The sequence below is a fragment of the Solanum pennellii genome, chromosome 8, assembly GCF_001406875.1.
Source record: "Solanum pennellii chromosome 8, SPENNV200".
NCBI classification, from domain to species: Eukaryota; Viridiplantae; Streptophyta; class Magnoliopsida; order Solanales; family Solanaceae; genus Solanum; species Solanum pennellii.
Window position 1 is genome coordinate 619,535 of NC_028644.1, and position 16,467 is coordinate 636,001.

Sequence of the window (16,467 nt, forward strand, 5' to 3'; positions counted from 1 at the left end):
CAAACCTATTAATTCACACCAAATTTAGAGGTATTCTAAATATTTTTCTCTTTATATTATAATATGGAAAGAGCTAAATGTCAAAAAAATTTGACTAGAAAATTAAAAAAAATTATAATATTATTTTATTTTATAATAAACTGATGTTTTTTCCATTTTATTGTTAAAAGATATTAAAATTAAAATAACATAAATAAAATATCATTCTATCCAAATTTTTTGACCAAAAAGATTTTTCCTTATAGTATCTCACTTTGGTATAGACTTGATGTGTAATTAAATGTAAAAATGCACGTTTTGGTATAAATTTGATGTGTAATTAAATGTAAAAATGCACGTTTTGGCCTATAAATGACTAGTCTTTAATTTTTATTAGTCAATCATTGTAGCATATCTTATTTCGAAGCAGAAAAAGTATATGAGCATTATTACTCTTTGATTCATGTGGACATCATACCTTTTTTGTTAGAAAATGTTTCAACCTTTTATAATGAATTTTCTTAATACAAATTTAAAATCTATTTTAATTTTAATATAAATATCAAACTTTAAATAAAATAAATATCGAGAAAACAAAGCATATATAGTATCATATAGAATCTCGTGATAAGTTTTGCTAGTTGTTGTCCATTACGTGGATTATTTTTAACAATAAATGATCTCTTTATTTTTAACAAGTACGATTAATAATTAATTGAAATTAGTGAGTTTGAAATTTGACTTCCATTTAGCCTATTAGCAAACCTTTAAAGTCAATTCAAAATTAAAAGTTGTTGATTTTTAATCATGTTTATGAATCACACGTGATAAAAAGGTCAAAATCAACTGTCTCCCAAATAATTTTTATAAATTCGAGATGATTTGAAATTTTTTTCATCCAATGGTTATATTTTCGAATGTCATGTTATTAAAAACTTGAGGCTAATTCCATCCTGTAATTTATGACTATAGTTATAATTATCTTAGACCTTAGCGGCGCTATAATCAGACTTGATAACTATTAAAAAGTGTGTGACTCTTATTTTCACATATGACAATTTAAGAAAATTTATGATCTAGAAAGCTATATCATAAAAAAAATGGAAGAATAATTGAAAAATAATAAGAATATTTTGAAATATCTCAACCCTACCACAAAGTTTTACCAATCTATTTTCTTTATATAGATATGAGCTATATGATACATGGAAAATACAATTATTGTAAGTAGTTAGGGGTGAACTAATATCGAATTTTAAAGGGAATAATCAATGGATGATATCTTTTTTACTTTTTTTCTTTTATCACTAAAAGTGCATTCATTGTAGACTAAAACACATTAAATAGAGTTTTATATCCTTTCCTCATACATGGTCCCTCATTTTCTTCCAAATTATTAATCTTCCTCCCATATTATAAGTCACCTCCTTCTAAAAATAATTGGATCATAATATATGTTATTTTATAAAAGTTATGTATAAAATAATATATTTTGCTTATTAAATCTTTATTGATTAATTAATTAATCTTGAAAATATATTTACTTTGACTAATCTTAAAAATCTATAACTAATTAAATAAGGGCATAAAAATAAAATTATCTTATTTCTTATTGCAAGTACAAATGAAAAAAGTGACTTATAATATGGGACGGAGGGAGTAATTAATAATTTATCTGTCTAATACTCCCTCCATTACATAATAACTTAAGCTTTGAGTTTTTTTTTCTTTCCAATTTTCAAATTAACTTATTGTTTTAAATTTTCAAGACTATTTTTAAAATTGTCTTCTAATTTTACCCATCAAGTTAGTATTGGAATTAGTTATTATAATTAATGTTTAGTTATTTTTGACAATAATTGATAAGGACAAAAATGAAAAATTATGTTCAATTTATGTCCTAACCTACTTTTCTTAAAGGGTGTGAAACACCTAAAAGCTTGAGTTATTATGAAATAGAGGGAGTAATACTTATTCATTATTGATTTTACATACTTCCTCCGTCTCATTTTATATGTTATATTTTTACTTTGCAGTTGCATTAAAAAATGATGTAACTTTACCATTTTACCTTGATTTATATTTTTTGGAACTCATGCAAGCTTTCAATCAATGAATATGAATTAATTTATCTTGATTAATTAATAAAACGATGAATCATTTTCTTAGTTTTTCTATGTTGGTCAAATGTATATTTTCAAGGCTAATTACTCACAAAGGTAAAGGGAACTTTTTCTATGGTAATTTATGCATTGATTTTATGAAGTGACAAGTATTATAGACCAACTATTTATAGAAAGGGATGTCATTATAAAATGGGATGGGGGAGTACTTCTTAAGAAACTATAGTGGTGATTGGGTCAAGTTCTTATTTTTAGTAGAGTATACATAGAACAACAATTATCATTTGAATAGTGAGATAGCGTCATTCGAGATATTGCATGGTAGGACATATTGATATCCAAAAGATAAATATGATGTATTGAGCTGATTGGGTTGTGGGACACTGATCGATTGAGAAAATTCTTATATAAGGTCAAGTTCTTCAAGATAGGTTTCTCATCGCTTAAAAACAGGTGAGAGTTATACAAATTAAAAAGGTTCGTGATTTATAGTTCATGATTGGAGAACATGTTTTGTTAAAGGTTTCACTCATAAAAGGTGTGATGAGATTCAAAAAGAAAGGAAAGTTGAACTTGAGTTATATTGTTTTTTTTTTATTGTTGAGTGTAATAGTAATGTTTTTGATATTGAAGAAGTATCATCTGGATGATCAGGCTACTAAGGAGTACAATTCAAACATATAGACCAGATATCTCTAACTTTTTGAGCGTCTATTGATATCCTATTATTTTACCGTTCGAGGACGAACGTTTGTTTTAGTGGTAGATGATGTAACGACCCGCTAGGTCGTTTTGAAAACTAGGACTAGTTTGACTCCATTTAAAAATTTAAAGGGGTATTTTTAAACTATTAGATAACTATGAGTACCCAATTGATGAAACTTTTATTAAATAAGTAATATAGATAATAGGTTAGTGGGGTTTCACGGTTAATAAACTCTTGTTTAAAAAAAAAAATGGATGCGAAACCTTACCACAGGCGACCAGCGAGAGGGAGAAAAATCATAGCCATTGTTCAGGTAAAGATATGAGATATTCGTTCTTTTCAATTCTATATATAGTAATATATTGTCGGAGTGCTTGGGATTATGTTATTATTTTATGCTATATTGATAATGGGTGATAAGAAATAATGGGTAAGTTGGTGATGATTACTAAATTATATTACATTGTTAGCAATTGGGTTAGTATTCAAAAATATATATATATATATAAAAATCGATCGAAGTCGAATAGTTGAATGGCTGCAGGTTAATGTTTTCTGTGATTTTGTCAAAAGAATTTATTATATATATTGTTAGTTTCAGAATGGTAGGAATAAGATTGAGCCAATCATTGTCAATGATTGCCAATGATTGGAATTTGATAAATATTCTAGAAAATTGGCACTTGTTTACAAATGGGTTTCTGCAAAAAATAAAAATAATAATAATGTATACAATGATAATAGATTTTTTAATTGGTAATTAATTATTAGGTGTTATTTTATATGATCTAACATTGAATTTTAGTCCATTTGAAGAGGTTAGAGTTAAGTTCTTGGCTTGAAATTTAGCAAGTATGAAAAATTTGGCATGCCAATATATATCAAGATTTGGAGTTTGTTGAAAAATATGAGTGAGTTTTAGCGTCTATGATAGACATATAATAATTTGAATGTCTACAAAAATTGCTTACTTACGAATATTGCAAAATTGGTAGATTGGGAACGTTCCGAAACCTTGCGAAAAGGAAAGGAAAAATCTTAAAAGATTCGTGGCACAAGCTCGGCATCTAAGGTATGTTAAGACTTTTTAGACTTGTTGAAGGACGTTTTCCTAATTAAAGATTAAAAAAAATGAAAATAGACAAGGGGTAAGGGGGAAAGATGGTGGTCTCGTATCAATGGTGTGACGGGCATTGGTACGAGTACCGGTGTTATAAAAAGGAAAAGTACTATTATAGAATGTGGACTGAAATTTGAGAATGCCAAAGCATATGGGCATTAGCTGATATATTATTGACTTGAATTCCTTGTGTGATTGTGTTTTATTTATTTCACCCGTATAGTTGTGATTATTGAGGTGGTTATGTATTATGTTCATATTGATTGATTGAGATGCATCATCATCCCCTATATTGAAATAATATTGTGCACGTGCATAGACATGAGATTGAGTATAAGTTGGGCACGTGGAGATCGTCCGTGCTGGGGATGGTGAGATGTTAAGATTGTAATTTGGGCACGTGGAGACCGTCCGTGCGAAAATTGTTTGATATTATGATAGTGCGTTGAGATCGTCCGCACAGACACGTGGAGATCGTCCGTGTCGGTATATGGACCTCGCGAGTCCCCCATGGGTCATGAACTCTCGATGTATTTCCGAGGAGTATCATGTATATACGGTTGAGTGAGTACTGGGTATTCTGAGACATATCATTACATGGTATCATATTGCATTGCATTTCATCCCATCATTCATTCTTGATGATTTTATGTTTCGTTTGGTGTTTGGAAAATACTTAATGTTGATTTCCTTTATTGATGAAACTTAAATAGTAAGTTTAATATATATATATATATATATATATATACTTGTATAATCTAAGAATTTATTTTCTTATATAACTCCCGTCACTACTTCTTCGTTGTCGGTCAATGAGACATACTGGGTACACGTGGTTTCGTACTCATACTACACTTGCTGCACTTTTGTGGTGCAGATTGAGTGATTGACTTTCAATTTGGGAACGTTCTTCGAGATTGGATATGAGTTTGAATTATCTTGGAGTTGTGGTGTGCTGTTTGGGATATTCTGCGGCCCACACCTTCAGTCTACCTCTATTTATTAGGTTATTTTGTTATGCTGATAGGATAATTCTTATGTTTAGATTTTTATATTAGTTTGGAATTGTATCATATTGTAGAAGCTCTTGTACTTATGACACTAAATCTTGGGGTAGTTTTATTTATATTCCGCATTTATTTGAATACTTAGTATGTTAGATATTAGTTTGATACTTATCTTTCTCACGTTTAAGTTGAATTGGTGATACTTGTTGGGTTGGCTTACCTATCGGTTGGGAACATAGGTGCCATCACGACTCGTGATTTTTGGGTCGTGACAACTTCTTAAGAAACTATAAATAAAGGGATAATTTTACTATATCACTCTTTCAATTAAATAAAGGGATAATTGTATAGAATGACAAACTAATAAATAAAATAAATATAGTAGCTACCGTTTGATTTATTTGTGTTCTATCGCAAACTGTGTGTTAGTCCCGCTCTCCCTCATATTCTCGCTCGCCACTCTCCCTCTCTCACTCGCTTCCTTCACTCACCTCTCTCGCTTTATACAATAGAATTGTATAAATTCTGTTTCTAATTGTATAAAGCGAGAGAAAAATTGTATATATACACATGCAAATTCATAAATCTCCGTCTTATACACTTATAATTATACAATAAAAGTATTTCACTGCCCAAGTCTCTTTTTTCTTTCTCTCTATCTCATTTTATACAAATTCAAATTGTATATAATTTTTCTCTTTCTCGTTTTATACAATTAGATTCAATTGTATATTCCCTGCCCAAGTCTCTTTTGCCTTTCTCCCTTTCTCGTTTTATACAAATTCAAATTGCAGTTTTCGTTTGTCTTCTCTCGTTCTCACTTTATACAAACAGTGATTATACAATTGCTCGCTTTATACAAACAGAGATTTTACAATTCATTCTTTTGTATATGTATATCAAAATATACATATTAATAGTCATAACAAACATAAAGTTTTCTATCAAGCGCAATTATACCAACTATAATTATTAACATATAAATATGATTTTTATGTTTTGTTAAACCTAAAATTTACTCTAAAAAATCGTTTAGTTGACTAACTGAACTTAAAATACACTCCAGTCTGCCACATGACATATCAAGTGGTCTCAAACTCTTGTAGGAACGTGAGACTCTTAATAAAATGTCAAAAGAAGTGTTCAAAACACCCCTAAAGTTGATGAGAATTTGGGATTGTATATCACTGATGTGGCAAGATAAGGGTATATATGTTTAAGTTCAATTTGTCAAGTAGTGAGTAGTTTTAATGTTGTCAATAATTCGGAGACAAACCTATTAATTCACACCAAATTTAGAGATATTTGAAATACCTTTCTCTCTATATTATTAAAAAATATGAAAAGAGCTAAATGTCTAGAAAAATAAAAAAACTATAATATTTTTTTATTTTATAATAAACTGATGTTTTTTCCATTTTATAGTTAAAAGGTATTAAAATTAAAATAACATAAATAAAATATCGTTCTGTCCAAATATTTTAGCCAAAATTTTTTTTCCTTATAATATCTCACTTTCGTATAAACTTGATGTGTAATTAAATGTAAAAATGCACGTTTTGGTATAAACTTGATGTGTAATTAAATGTAAAAATGCACGTTTTGGCCTATAAATGACTAGTCTTTAATTTTGGCCTATAAATGACTAATCTTTAATTTTTATTAGTCAATCATTGTAGCATATCTTATTTCGAAGCAGAAAAAGTATATGAGCATTATTACTCTTTGATTCATGTGGACATCATACCTTTTTTGTTAGAAAATATTTCAACCTTTTATAATGAATTTTCTTAATACAAATTCAAAATCTATTTTAATTTTAATATAAATATCAAACTTTAAATAAAATAAATATCGAAAAAACAAAGCATATATAGTATCATATAGAATCTCGTGATAAGTTTTGCTAGTTGTTGGCCATTACGTGGACTATATTTAACAATAAATGATCTCTTTATTTTTAACAAGTATGATTAATAATTAATTGAAATTAGTGAGTTTGAAATTTGACTTCCATTTAGCCTATTAGCAAACCTTTAAAGTCAATTCAAAATTAAAAGTTGTTGATTTTTAATCATGTTTATGAATCACACGTGATAAAAAGGTCAAAATCAACTGTCTCCCAAATAATTTTTATAAACTCGAGATGATTTGAAATTTTTTTCATCCAATGGTTATATTTTTGAATGTCATGTTATTAAAAACTTGAGGCTAATTCCATCATGTAATTTATGACTATAGTTATAGTTATATAAGACCCTTAGCGGAGCTATAATCAGACTTGATAACTATTAAAAAGTGTGTGACTCTGATTTTCACATATGACGATTTGAGAAAATTTATGATCTAGAAAGCTATATCATGAAAAAATTGGAAGAATAATTGAAAGATAATAAGAATATTTTGAAATATCTCAACCCTACCACAAAGTTTTACCAACCTATTTTCTTTATATAGATTATGAGCTATATGACACATGGAAAATACAATTATAGTAAGTAGTTAGGGGTGAATTAATATTGAATTTTAAAGGGAATAATCAATGGATGATATCTTTTTTACTTTTTTTCTTTTATCACTAAAAGTGCATTCATTGTACACTAAAACACATTAAATAGAGTTTTATATCCTTTCCTCGTACATGGTCCCTTATTTTCTTTTTCGTCCTATATTATAAGTCACCTCCTCCTAAAAATAATTGGATCATAATATATATTATTTTATTAAATTTATGCATAAAATATCATTTTTTGTTCATTATATTCTTATTGATTAATAAATTAATCTTGAAAATACATTAACTTTGATTAATCTTGAAATTCTATAACTAATTAAATTAGGGCATAGAAAAAAAGTGATAGATATTTATGTTGATAAGATGTTAAAGAAAGGTTGCATCTGACATTTTAGATAAATAAGTAAAGTGAAAGGTTTATTCGTTCTTTATTGGTATTATCAGTTATTTAGGAGATAATTGATTTAGTAATTTTTAGTCTTTATCTATTTTATATATACTTTATAAAACATAACACAAATTCATAACTTACATTTTTGAACTTGGTGATGGCGTAGTTCAGGGGTGTTAAATGGATGGGTTGGGTTAAAATTGGAAATATTACAATGGGTTGAAAAGAAATCAGGTTGGGCTTGATCCGCTCAAATTTACTTTGGCTCAAATGAGCTAAAAAATGGGTTGGATCTTGATCCGTCCAATTTGACCCGATTAATTTTAGTTATTTAACATATTGATATTTAACTTTTATAATCACAATTTGAAGCTCCGTTCAAGAATTTTTTGTTAAAAAAAAAAGTAACAAATGGATAGATAAATCATAAAAAAAAAAGCAACAAATCGATAATAATTGATACTGTAAATATAGGAACATATCTTAATACTAAGTTCTAAAACGGGTTGAAATTAGTGATTGAATTGGGCTCAATTGAGAATTTTCTTCAAATAGGTTAAGCTTGAATGTGTCGAGATTGAACCCAATTCAAATTATCTTGAGCCCAACCCTTAAAATTCTGGACGGATTGGGCAAATTACCATGTTTGGGTTCATTTTTGACGGCCCTAGTGTAGTCGAAAGAAGTCAATCCATGAGATTTGTAAAACCAATGCGAATAATTTACTCTACCATTGAGCTTGTTAGTCATATGGTGCAGCAAAATGGTAGATTATCGAAAAAATATCTTAATTATGCTTCATAGTTATAATTTGTTAATTACAATTAGTAGCTACGTGTTATATGAAGGAGAGTGGCGAGCGAGATTGGGAGAGGAAAGAGAGAAGCGAGTGAGACAAGGTAGAGAGTGGGAGAGAGGCGAATTGCGTATGCATATTTGTCAAAATAATTGTATATATGTAACTGGTATACATACGTATTTGTATATCTGGTGAGTGAGGAGAGGAAGGAGAGAAACGAGCGAGAATGGAAAAGGAAAGAGAGAGCCGAGCGAGAGAGGACAATAATTTATGTAATTCGCATCTCATTAATCAATTTCGGTTTGAAATGCGGTTCAATATGATTTTTTAACCATAAGCATTAACAACCCTATATAGAACTATTGATTCAATATAGAACTATTGATCAAAAAAGTCATACCATAATTCTATTTAAACACCACCTCCCTTGTTTCACTTCACAATAAAATAAATTTGAGTAATAAAGCATGAGTTTTTTGGTTCTTCAATGTTGGAAATTATCATCTCCATCTCTGATTTTACTACAAAATACATCAATATCCATGGGTGCATTCAAAGGTTAATTACTTATGGGATTTAATTAATCTAGTAGTTTTTGTTCATACTTTATATACGTACATATGAAAAAATTAACTATTAATATTGTAGGTATTCATAAACTTCAAATCCCAATTTCGCCTCTGACAGTGTCTGCTCGTGGACTCAACAAGATTTCATGCTCACTCAGCTTACAAACCGAAAAGCTTTGTTCTGACAATAATGATAATGATCTTGATGAAGAACTTATGCCTAAACACATTGCTTTGATAATGGATGGTAATAGGAGATGGGCAAAGGATAAGGGTTTAGAAGTATATGAAGGTCACAAACATATTATTCCAAAATTAAAAGAGATTTGTGACATTTCTTCTAAATTGGGAATACAAGTTATCACTGCTTTTGCATTCTCTACTGAAAATTGGAAACGATCCAAGGTATTTGCTTTCGTACATTTTACTTTCTCTGTCCTAATTTATGTGGTGTTCATAATCGTACTTTGATCTTCAGAGTTAGATATTTTCCTGCATATTCTTCATGTTTTTTTAAAAATTATGACTTGTACTTTTATGTCGTTTAATTTCATTTATGTAAATATTTTTATTTCAAAATAGTTAAACTATTTTTATTTTAATTACTTACATTGGTGTACTTTTTTTAAAATGAACATTTTTTACCTCCTAAAATCCCAATTACAGAACTCTTAAAATTTGAAAGATACCATAAAAAATGAGACGGAGGGAGTATTATATTTCTACGAGTACAATTATTTCATATATATAGAGAGAGTCAGATTTTTATACTAAACGTTGCTTAAGTATTTTGATGTATGGGGTGAAAAATGTAAATCTTTTTTAGCTCCGAGAGAAATGTAATTTGTTTGTTTTGTTTTAATTTGAATTAAGAAGTTTAACAAGTAATGAAGACTTTAAAGTTTATTAAAACTTAAAATTAAAGATATGTCAAATACATCTAAGTATCTTTTAATCTTATGATTCTTAAGGTGCGAAGTTTGAACTAACGATTCACTAAAAGAGGAAAAAAGTCATTCCTTTTGAAATGAACTAAAACAAAAAATAGAACAAATAAGTTGAGACGAATGAATATAATTTATTGAATTTCTATTTGTGTTTCTTTTGCTGAAGTATATATAACCATTTATTTTGGTGCAGGGGGAGGTTGATTTCTTGTTGCAAATGTTCGAAGAACTCTATGATGAGTTTTCGAGGTACTGAATTTTCTAAATTAAAATATAGAAAAAGGGTACAAAATTTCCTTATATAATGTAAAATTAATTAAATAAAAATATTTTGATCTAAAAATATCCTCGTCAATAGTTAATCTAAAACACTCCTATTATTACTTAATGAGTCAAAATTGTCATTTTCCCAAATAAGTATATTGTATTTGTTTAGTTTTAAACACATTCTTTTGGTAATAATAATTCTTTTATTAGCAAATACTTATACTTCTTCTATTAGAAAAAGATTAAAAAATAAAAATGCATTCTATTTTGTTAGTGTTTTAAATTGTTATTGAAACAAAATTAATGATGAGGTTATTATGATCTTTTATATATAAAATCCATATTATCAATTAAACAAAGGTACATTTAATATTCTATTTTGATTGATAAAATGAGAATAAGAAGTAAAATGCCTCCTTATTTCTTAGTTGAAGTAAATCTAAAGGAAAAAACAAACAAGAATAAAAATTCTTACTGAGTAAATTTTTATTAGGAATAAAATCTATTTAACGAGAAAAGAAATAATATATTTATTAAGAAAAAGATATTTTCAACCTAAATGGTGCATTTTATTGGCCATAGCTATATATACACACACATTCATATACACGGCTCAATTGTGATACTCAATTCTCCTCTAAAACGTTCTAAATTCTAGATATTTGCCCCTTAGGGGCAGCTCAACGTAATTGGATATCTAAAGCGAAATTTCAATTGGCGGTCTAAAAGAAAAATAAACTTTATATATATATTTATTCAAAATTAATTTTTCTCACACTATTTAGATAAAAACTATTAGTATTCAATAATGTTTTCTCAGTTACTAGTTTTAGGTAAGATTTTATCAACTCAATATTGAAAAACATCCTTTAAGTGAGGCAATTATTATATGTATTGTTAACATAATGCTATAAGTGATAAATATATAAAGGAAAAAACTTACCCGCTTCGAGTGTTTACACCAAGCCAATGCAAAATGTATTATTACGTGATTTAATGAAGTAAATATGAACTATAAATTTAAACACATGGCATGCATGTTTGACTTGGTGTAAGCACCCGGTACATGTAATTTTGCTTGAAATAATGCTTGAAACTCAAGAAGTTGAGACTTGGTATACCTCATTTTAATATCCTTGATACTATTATAAAAAATAAAAGAAAATTTGTAATTCACTTTGTTCAACACTTTTCACTATTAATTTTTATTTTTAATAAAGTACAAAAGAAGCTAAAGTAGGCAAAATAATTTATTTTTAAAAAAATTATACTTTTTTTAATCATAAATAATCATTTTTCCTATAAAAAATTTATCACATAATTTATTGTTAGACAAAAATTTGAGGCCCCCAAGGCAAAGGCCTCATTTTTCCATGCATATAGAGCCGTCTCTGTAATGCCCCTCTCGATATTTTGAGTCTTTTGATGTATTTGACTCGAAATGATTCACTTTTACAACAGATCAAATTTTAAAAATTAAATTATTTCTCAATATAATAAATATATAACATTGTTTTATTATTTATTTTTTCCCATTATGAATAGGTCTGGAGTAAGAGTGTCTATTATTGGTTGTAAATCCAACCTTCCAATGACATTACAAAAATGCATAGCATTAACAGAAGAGACTACAAAGGGAAACAAAGGACTTCACCTTGTGATTGCACTAAACTATGGTGGATATTATGACATATTGCAAGCAACAAAAAGTATTGTTAACAAAGCAATGAATGGTTTATTAGATGTAGAAGATATCAACAAGAATTTATTTGAACAAGAACTTGAAAGCAAGTGTCCAAATCCTGATTTACTTATAAGGACAGGAGGTGAACAAAGAGTTAGTAACTTTTTGTTGTGGCAATTGGCTTATACTGAATTTTACTTCACCAACACATTGTTTCCTGATTTTGGAGAGGAAGATCTTAAAGAGGCAATAATGAACTTTCAACAAAGGCATAGACGTTTTGGTGGACACACATATTGAGGAACAAAAAGAGGTTTCTAGTATCTCTTGTTTAATGTGTTTTTTTTTTTCTAAAATAATGTCATGTCAATTTGTTAAATCTTACAAGCATCATTATGCACGATGCTAGTTCAATAAAATAACAAATTTCAAACCTCCTAACCTCATAGATAGATTTTAACGCATCTATTCTGTTAAAGAAAGTTAATCATCTCACAAGTGTCCGCAAAAGAAAAATTAGTTCATGTAAATAATAATTGATAATTAAGATATTAACAAGGCACGGCTTTTAAAAAATTAGTTTGATGATCTTAAATACGAAAGACGCATGCTACATAAATTGAAACATGTAGGAGAGGAAGTAATTCTAAAAAGACCAAACCTTGTTAGTCATATGGTGATGCTCAATGCTTGCCACATAAAAATAACATTCTTGGACAAATTCTTTTTCCAAATCCAAATGCCAAAAACTCGTTAGATAGATTTTATAATCCTTTTATTTTCACATCGTCATCGCTAACGATATAATTATTGAATCGGTTAGGAAAAATTTCTCAGAATCGTCTCAATATTAAGGGTCCCTTCCCATTCACTAAGGCTATTGTTTTGTTTTGTATAATGTAACCATTAACCTCACATTGTTTTGTTGATTCTCTTGGTAAGAACACTTAATTATTTCGATCCTAATAATGATGAAGCTTGAGAGTTTCTTTAACAACCAACTTCAAAATACTTCAAATTAATAACAATATGATCAATTATTGTTTTTTCCACCTTTCAAAGTCTATTTGGGCTTTTTTTATCTAGGCCCATTCAATTATAGTTGATGTTTGAGTCACTTCCGGCATTGAAAATATCTTGTATAGGATGTAAAAATTATACATATATATGAGCTAGTTTTAAATATACAGTAATAAAGTAATTATTTTACAATACACATCTTCATGTTTTTATTTATGTTATAATATATTCAAAACAACGAAATATACCCTTTCAAGTATAAGGTAGTTAAGAAACTCATTAAAAAGAAGTATTTTCAAGATAAAATAAAGCTACAATATTCTCTTTGGCTATGAAAAAGAATATTTATTTTAAACTATGCAAAAAAAGTCTTATATTTTTACTTCATATAAACTAAAATAAATAATATTAAGTTAAGTCTTGAAAAGTGATTTAAGAAATAAATTATTAATGATAAAAATAAAATATATTTATATAAAAAAATTATCTTTTCTTATTGTTAAAAATAAACAAATATAGTATGTGTTATCGTAAATTCCAACATTTATATGTCACAATTTTTAAACCTTTTTTCTCCCTCTCGATTTTTACCAAATTTTGCCAAAAAAAATCTATCTTCCTTCCACGTGTCTTCATATAATTCGTTAGCTTTATCTATAAATAAGATCTTTTCTTCCTTTAGCCATAACTCTGCCCTTTGTTCAGTTCAACTTTTTTGCGGCCGCCTCTTATTCGCTTGGTGCAGGTCGGGACCTCATTCGCCGGCGCCGGGAATAATGGCGGACGAACGACGGCGGTTTTAATTCTACTAAGCTGTCACCGACGAATATATGTTTGATTAGCGGCGAAATTTGGGTCCTGCCTTGCATCAACTGAATTGGAGACAGCTGTAAATCGAAGATTTTGGATTGATTTAATCTAATTCCGATTCGGTTTAGATCGATCTAGTATTGGCGATTTGCTTCGCCTCAGGTTTAATTTGTTCGATTCGATTCCGATTATTAATTATGTTATGTGTATAAGTTTTGTAATTTATATTTCAGATTAGATTTGCCTGGATCTGACTTTGTAGATTGGTGAGCATGCGATTCAATTTCTAGATCTTGTTTTTATATAGACTCACACACGTACATACATGTATATTGTTATAGGGATTTTGACTAATATTTTACGATGAATGTTATGAAAAAGTATTGTAATTTATAGTATAGTTGTTAAACTTTGGAATTTAAAACTTAGATATTGAATTAAGCTAATTTGATTTAGCTTTGAAAATTAGTTAAATTGACTTTTGTGAAGCAAAACATTTATAAGTAGAAGTGAGCGGAGGGAGTAGTTCACGGGACGTAGGAGGTTTTCATTAGATTGCAGTTAGAGATACAATTTATTTTATCCTTTTTATATGATTTAAGTTTATAGTTATAGTTGGGATCTCTTTAATCATAAGATTTTGTAAAGTATTTGTTTTTTCAACTCCAAGTTGTTACTAATGCGTTCTGCGATTTTCTGATGCCCTTGTTACATATATTTGATGGATTCAAGTGGCGAATTGTTAAAGGTTTTGTATTTGATTTTTGTGATCACTTTTATATATATGGAAACTCTTTTACTTTAACATGTTCCAAGTCTTTCTTTTATGAAATGAACAGGGAAAAATCATATTTGGTGATTTGACATGAAGAAGCATGTAAGATAACTCTTTCTCATTAAATTATCAATGTCCACCCTCCGAGATTTTACTGAAAACTTTTGTGATTTAATGCCACACTGTTGCATATATTTGATAGACTGCGAGGCAAAAACTATAAAGATTTGATCTTTGGTTTCTTATGAACACTTTTATATATCTAGAAATGTTTGCTCATAACACCCTCCAAGATTTTACCGATGCCTTCTGTGATTTGATGCCTTACCGCTACACATATCTGATAGATTGATCGGCAAATTTATAAAGATTTGATCTTTGAGTTCTGGTGATACTGTTAGCATGAAGTTTAGAAGATTTACGTATATGTGATTGAATGTGGATTTTAAGAGAAAATTAATTAAAAACTTCTGCTTTCCTAACACTCATTTCTCTTGGGATTGCAGCAATTTTCATGAAACTAATGGCTAAACGATGTTTTGGATACTCTAATTGGTCATAGAGTTTTCTTGGACTCTCCAAAATGTCAATGGGTGTGTGTCTTCCAAAGGCCTTTTATAGACATTTTTATACTCTAATTGGTCATAGAGTTCACTGACTAGAAAAGCTACGATGCTGTGAAACTGTTATGGAACTTTGGAAAAAGATTATTGTTACCTATTTTGCTTGGACTCTCTAAAAATGTTGCTGCATCTGTATCAAAATCCTCTGAAAATGCAGTACCTTTGGAAGACACGCACCCATCGGCATTTTGGAGAGTCCCATCACCTAATACTACTATTGATTCTCACTACTGCTCCGTTCAACTATATTCCTGTCGAAATCCTTTCTTAAGTTCAAAGTTTAAATGCAGTTATGCTATGTATGTGGATGGCAATCTCCTCACATACTCTGTCTTGTATGAATTTACCAGTCTGGGATCTAATCTGATTGCATTCCCTCCTAGGTAATGACAACTTTTGACATTGCAAATAAGCAGCTTATTACAGCATCTCTACTAGACTTTGTTCTTAGCCCACGAGTTTATACACTGTGTCTCCACCTGCCAATACTGTGTCTCCGTACACTCTACCCTCTCCAATGAAATCTCACTGAATATGTCGTTGTGATTGTACTTTCTCTTTAGTCCATAAAAATGTTGTGGACATACAATTCCGGAAAAAAGTGAAAATTATCCATGGTCAAAGAGGCAATGTCTTCTGTTTGGTCTTTGTTGAATGTAAAGCAGGGAATCTTTTGTATTTGTTCTGTGAAAATAGATATATTCTCTTGGACTGATATAGGCAGGAATAGGAATATGCTGCTGCTGGCAAGATTTCAAGGATGTAAAACCACTGCCAAGTATGGACAATGGGTAAACATTAAAATTTATGAAAATTATTTAAATGTTCAAAAGTTGAGTAAAGGACAACTTTTATTCTAACAGGGGAAGTTTGGTTACATAAATGTGAAAATAAGAGAAGTGTAATATTTGAAAGACTGAATCTACAAGGGAAGTTTAGTTTTATAAAGCTAAACTTGAGGGGAGGTATCTTTAAACTATTCGAAATGGATAAAATATAACCTTAACTATATTTTGACTCAAAAGTGCCCTTCTCATCTTACCCTTCTGTTTAACGGAAGAGTTATGTGGCATCCATATGTTCATTAAAATGCCACACGGACCTCCACATGTGCATGCCAACACACCCAACC

The 16,467-nt window shown here is 29.0% G+C and overlaps 1 protein-coding gene across 1 annotated transcript; it reads left to right on the plus strand.

Annotated features, from left to right (window-relative positions):
• Window positions 1-9,056: 9,056 nt before the first annotated feature.
• Window positions 9,057-12,540, plus strand: LOC107028886 (dimethylallylcistransferase, chloroplastic). The gene is made up of 4 exons (XM_015230127.2): window positions 9,057-9,198; window positions 9,289-9,614; window positions 10,350-10,405; window positions 11,969-12,540. The coding sequence occupies exons 1-4, from the start codon at window positions 9,108-9,110 to the stop codon at window positions 12,405-12,407; spliced, it is 912 nt and encodes a 303-aa protein (XP_015085613.1). The 5' UTR covers window positions 9,057-9,107; the 3' UTR covers window positions 12,408-12,540.
• Window positions 12,541-16,467: the final 3,927 nt, after the last annotated feature.

Bases quoted from the DNA above. Each gene is read 5' to 3' on its own strand.
- LOC107028886 (XM_015230127.2), top strand. From the start codon at position 9,108: ATGAGTTTTTTGGTTCTTCAATGTTGGAAATTATCATCTCCATCTCTG. The intron at 9,199-9,288 runs GTTAATTACTTA...TTAATATTGTAG, and splicing joins ATCCATGGGTGCATTCAAAG to GTATTCATAAACTTCAAATC. The intron at 10,406-11,968 runs GTACTGAATTTT...CATTATGAATAG, and splicing joins CTCTATGATGAGTTTTCGAG to GTCTGGAGTAAGAGTGTCTA.